At 35.3% G+C, this 3965-nt stretch overlaps 1 protein-coding gene across 1 annotated transcript; it reads left to right on the top strand.

Moving 5' to 3' along the window:
* The first annotated feature begins 1361 nt into the window (after window positions 1-1361).
* LOC146909563 (transcription factor MYBC1-like) lies at window positions 1362-3591 on the top strand. The gene has a single exon (XM_085723566.1). The coding sequence runs from the start codon at window positions 1684-1686 to the stop codon at window positions 2581-2583; it is 900 nt and encodes a 299-aa protein (XP_085579692.1). The 5' UTR covers window positions 1362-1683; the 3' UTR covers window positions 2584-3591.
* Window positions 3592-3965: the final 374 nt, after the last annotated feature.

Raw genomic sequence — 3965 nt, 5'->3', positions numbered from 1 at the left:
AACAAAACCGTGCACTTATTGTGATATCACTTTACTCAAAATCATGTCATAGTGTTGAACAACACCACTAAATCTCCCAAACCTTCCTCAGGGGATGGCTTGAGACCATACAAAAATTTGAGAAGCCAATAGACATACCCACAGCAGTCCTCCTGAGCAACAAAATTAGATGGTTCTCCAAATAAACTTCTTATTTGTCTCGTGAAGAAAATCATTCTCTATTTCTAACGGATTCACTGGCCAGTTTTCATAATTAATTGGAAAATTCTTAAAAAAATATTGACTAATAAATTATTTTTGAAAGAAAATATTGACTAATTAATTGTTAAGTTTTCAAATTATGTTATACATAGTTTGACCTTTGGAATTTTTTTATATTTAAACAATCTATTGACTAGAACTTTACCTCTTAAGATGAATAAGAGAGAAATTTAAAGTTCGAAACTCTAGTCATGTATACCGGCAATGTCACTAGCAACTCGAGTTTAGTGCACATGTGTTATTTGGAATTTTAGTTAGTAAATATATTTTATTATTTTTACGATAATCCTTTAAATAATTTTTTTACATTAATATATTTTAATATATATTAGTTAATTTCTATTGTTTTTTATTAAATATTATATAATTTATATTAATATTTATATCTATACTATATATAAAGAAAATAATTTTAAAAAACTTCAATAAAATTTTTTTGTCTTTTAATTTATGAGTATCTATATAATTTTAATTTAAAGTTGTGAGTATTTTTCACATGTGAAATTAGAACATGAGATGTAGGCATCCACCTATCTATCAACAACAACAATTCATGGCAAATAAGAGAAATGATATTTGTACAATTATTGTATGAATTTTTTTTAAAACTTTTTCTCTCATATTTCCGTTGTGTTCTTAATTTCTCATTTCCTTTTTTTTTCTATTGTTTTTGACTAAAAAAAACGTTGTTATAAAAGTTGTCAAAATAGTTGGATAAATATCATTACTTTGGATAATTGATGAATCATATTAAATTTTTGACTCATTTTGTACCTACCTAAAAAAATACTCACTCCGTTTCAAAATGAGTGTCGGCTTTAAAAAAAAAAATTGTTTCAAAATGAATGTCACTTTCGGTTTCCTAATGCAATAATAACTTTTTTTTCATATGTACCCTCCAATTAATCTCAAGACACTACTTCCAAAATATTACTTTTAAAACTAATCAATAGTTAATAAGGATAATTTGGTAAAATAATCATTCTCTTTCTTTTAATCATTGTATTTCTTAATATGTGTATAAACATCTAAAACGACGCTTTCATTTTAAAATGGATAGAGTATAAAAAAAAAATGCAATAAAATTGATTACCCGCAACAAAGAAACAAACATTACTAGACTTACTCACTCACTCTAACAATAAAAAGGCGAAAAGAAAGAGAAAAAAGAAAAAACAAGATCCACCTCGAACCTCTCTCCACCCTCCCACTACACTCCAATCCAATCACAATCATCCTTTCCTTCTTCTTCTTCTTCTCTCTCTCTCTCTCTCTCTCTCTCTAACCTCTCAATCAAATTCAACAAACTGATTCTCTCTTCCTCTCAAACACTAATCACTTCTTCAAATCCCAATCTCCATTACTAAATTACTACCACACCCACCTCTTCAATTCAACACACACCCCCCTCCAACAAAAAAAATGAGAGAAGATGATTCAAATTGGTTTTCAAGATGGGAAGAACAACTCCCACCACCAGAAGAACTCATGCCTCTATCACAAACCCTAATCACACCTGATCTCGCCATCGCTTTCGACATACGAAACAACCCTAATCCACCCACCACTATCCCACCACCACAACAACAACAACCACCCCCTTCTTCTCTTCCTTCCTCCACCGATTTCGCCGATTCAACTGAACTCACCTCCGGCACCGCCGGCGAAGAACCAGCTCGCACACTCAAACGCCCTCGTCTTGTATGGACCCCACAGCTCCACAAACGCTTCGTCGACGCCGTGGCGCATCTCGGTATCAAGAACGCTGTTCCCAAGACGATAATGCAGCTTATGAGTGTGGATGGTTTAACGAGAGAAAACGTGGCGAGTCATCTTCAGAAATATCGTCTTTATCTTAAACGCATGCAGGGTATTTCTTCCGGTGGTGGTGGTGGTTCCGGTGGTGGTTCTGCTTCTGTTAATGATGCTGCTACTGATCATTTATTTGCTAGCTCCCCTGTACCGCCGCATTTTCTTCATCCGGTTGCGCGGCCGAATTCGGATCATTTTATGCCGTTTGTTCCTGTTCCTGCTATTCATCATCAGCAGCAGATGGCTCAGTATCATCGTCCGGTTGGACATTTTGGGTCGCCGCCGAATGGACATTTTGATAATCCTTTTTTGTCTAGACAGCAACATCATCAACAGCAAAATCAGCATCAACACCAGCACCAGCAGCAGCTTCATAGAATTGGGGCACAGGTGCATCATAACACTTTAGGTGGTGGTGGTGGTGGTGGTGGTTATGTGGAGGATATGGAATCAGCTAATGCAACCGGAGGGAGAAAGGTTCTGACTTTGTTTCCAACCGGAGATGATTGAATTTGGGTTATAATTATTATAAATACAATATAGTGATCTGATTCTGATTCTGATCTGTCTCATTAGTTGCATTGCACCTTCAATTGTGTCTTCTTGAGTTAATTAATGTTGGGTCATTGGTTGGTGGTGTATTTGATGTTAAGTCAGGTTCTTAGTTGTTAATTTATGTTAAGTGTCGTTGGTAATCTCGGTGTTGATGTCACTAATTGGTATTGGACTCTAGTATGCAGATCCAAAAGCTCCACAGCTCCACAGTCTATTATGGTGTCCTTGTAGAAAACTAGTTATGTAATTACCTTGTTCGTGGAGTTCTATATAGTCTCTATCGGGTTCTGGTGACCAACATTCATCATGATGTCACTTCTGAGAGGGATTATGCTTATGCACGTGTTTGACGAATCGGTAGTTGTTTGGTGTATAGGGCTTCCTCTGTGTTGATTTTTCCCACATATGTTTGGGAATTCGGCTGCAGATCAGTGTAACTCTGAGTCTTACGGTTTGGAAAGTTTTGAATTGGCATTTTTGGCAGAGTGGTAAAAGCTGTAAGTTTGATACTTTTCTCTGCAGATGGCAATAAATACACATGTTACCCTTGGCAGGAACTGATGGAAGCATATCTGATTGGCACATATGATTGTGAATTCTTCGACTAAATTTCGGGAGCCTCTATTATGACGGAATTGTCTCTTTCGTGTCGTGTCGTATCCTATAGAGGTGAGCTGTACATTGTCTGATTCTATAGAAGACTTGAATGCTGATGTAAGGCAGTTGTTTAAAATTAAATCTTACTCCAATGTGGGGTTAATTTTTCTAAGTTAATTGCTCTAAACTAGACATTAGTTTCCATAGTTTCTGGATAAACCCTGCTTAAAGAACACAATAAGCTCATGTTTATTTAGTTGTGTATTTCTTCTTATTTGACTATCCATTTGCTCATAACCAGTATCTTAGCATACTATGTTTTTGAGGCATATAATAAGGTATAATGTTACAAGTTCCAATTGTTCATATTGACTTTCTTTTTCTAGCTTTGGATGACAAATTGATGTACTTAAATTGAGACTCTATTGGAATACATTACACAATGTGGAGTTCTGTTATCTGTGATAAACATCAGGTTGGTTTGCCCCGGAATGTTTGTATAATAGAATTTTGATTATCACCTTACATTTAGCTCCACTATATTTAAAAATTTAGACTCCGGTCATTTGCCTAATGTAATTTAGGACCGTCATCTAGGATAAGCGTCATTTTTTTTTTAATGAAAGGAGGATAAGCATCACTTTTAAGTTACTCTAATCGTGTGTTCCGGTGAGGATTCTTTTGAGTTCGGTCTCATTAACTTTGCTTTTCCAATGCTGTGCCTGAATTCCATAGTTTCA

Source organism: Medicago sativa, chromosome 7 (assembly GCF_051527215.1).
Source record: "Medicago sativa cultivar Bolivia chromosome 7, Bolivia_mono, whole genome shotgun sequence".
Taxonomy (NCBI): domain Eukaryota; kingdom Viridiplantae; phylum Streptophyta; class Magnoliopsida; order Fabales; family Fabaceae; genus Medicago; species Medicago sativa.
The sequence above is the reverse complement of the archived record's forward strand: the minus strand, read 5'-3'. Positions and strand labels throughout refer to the sequence as shown.

What these genes read in the sequence shown, in the direction of transcription:
- LOC146909563 (XM_085723566.1), top strand. Translation starts at nt 1,684, where the DNA reads ATGAGAGAAGATGATTCAAATTGGTTTTCAAGATGGGAAGAACAACTC.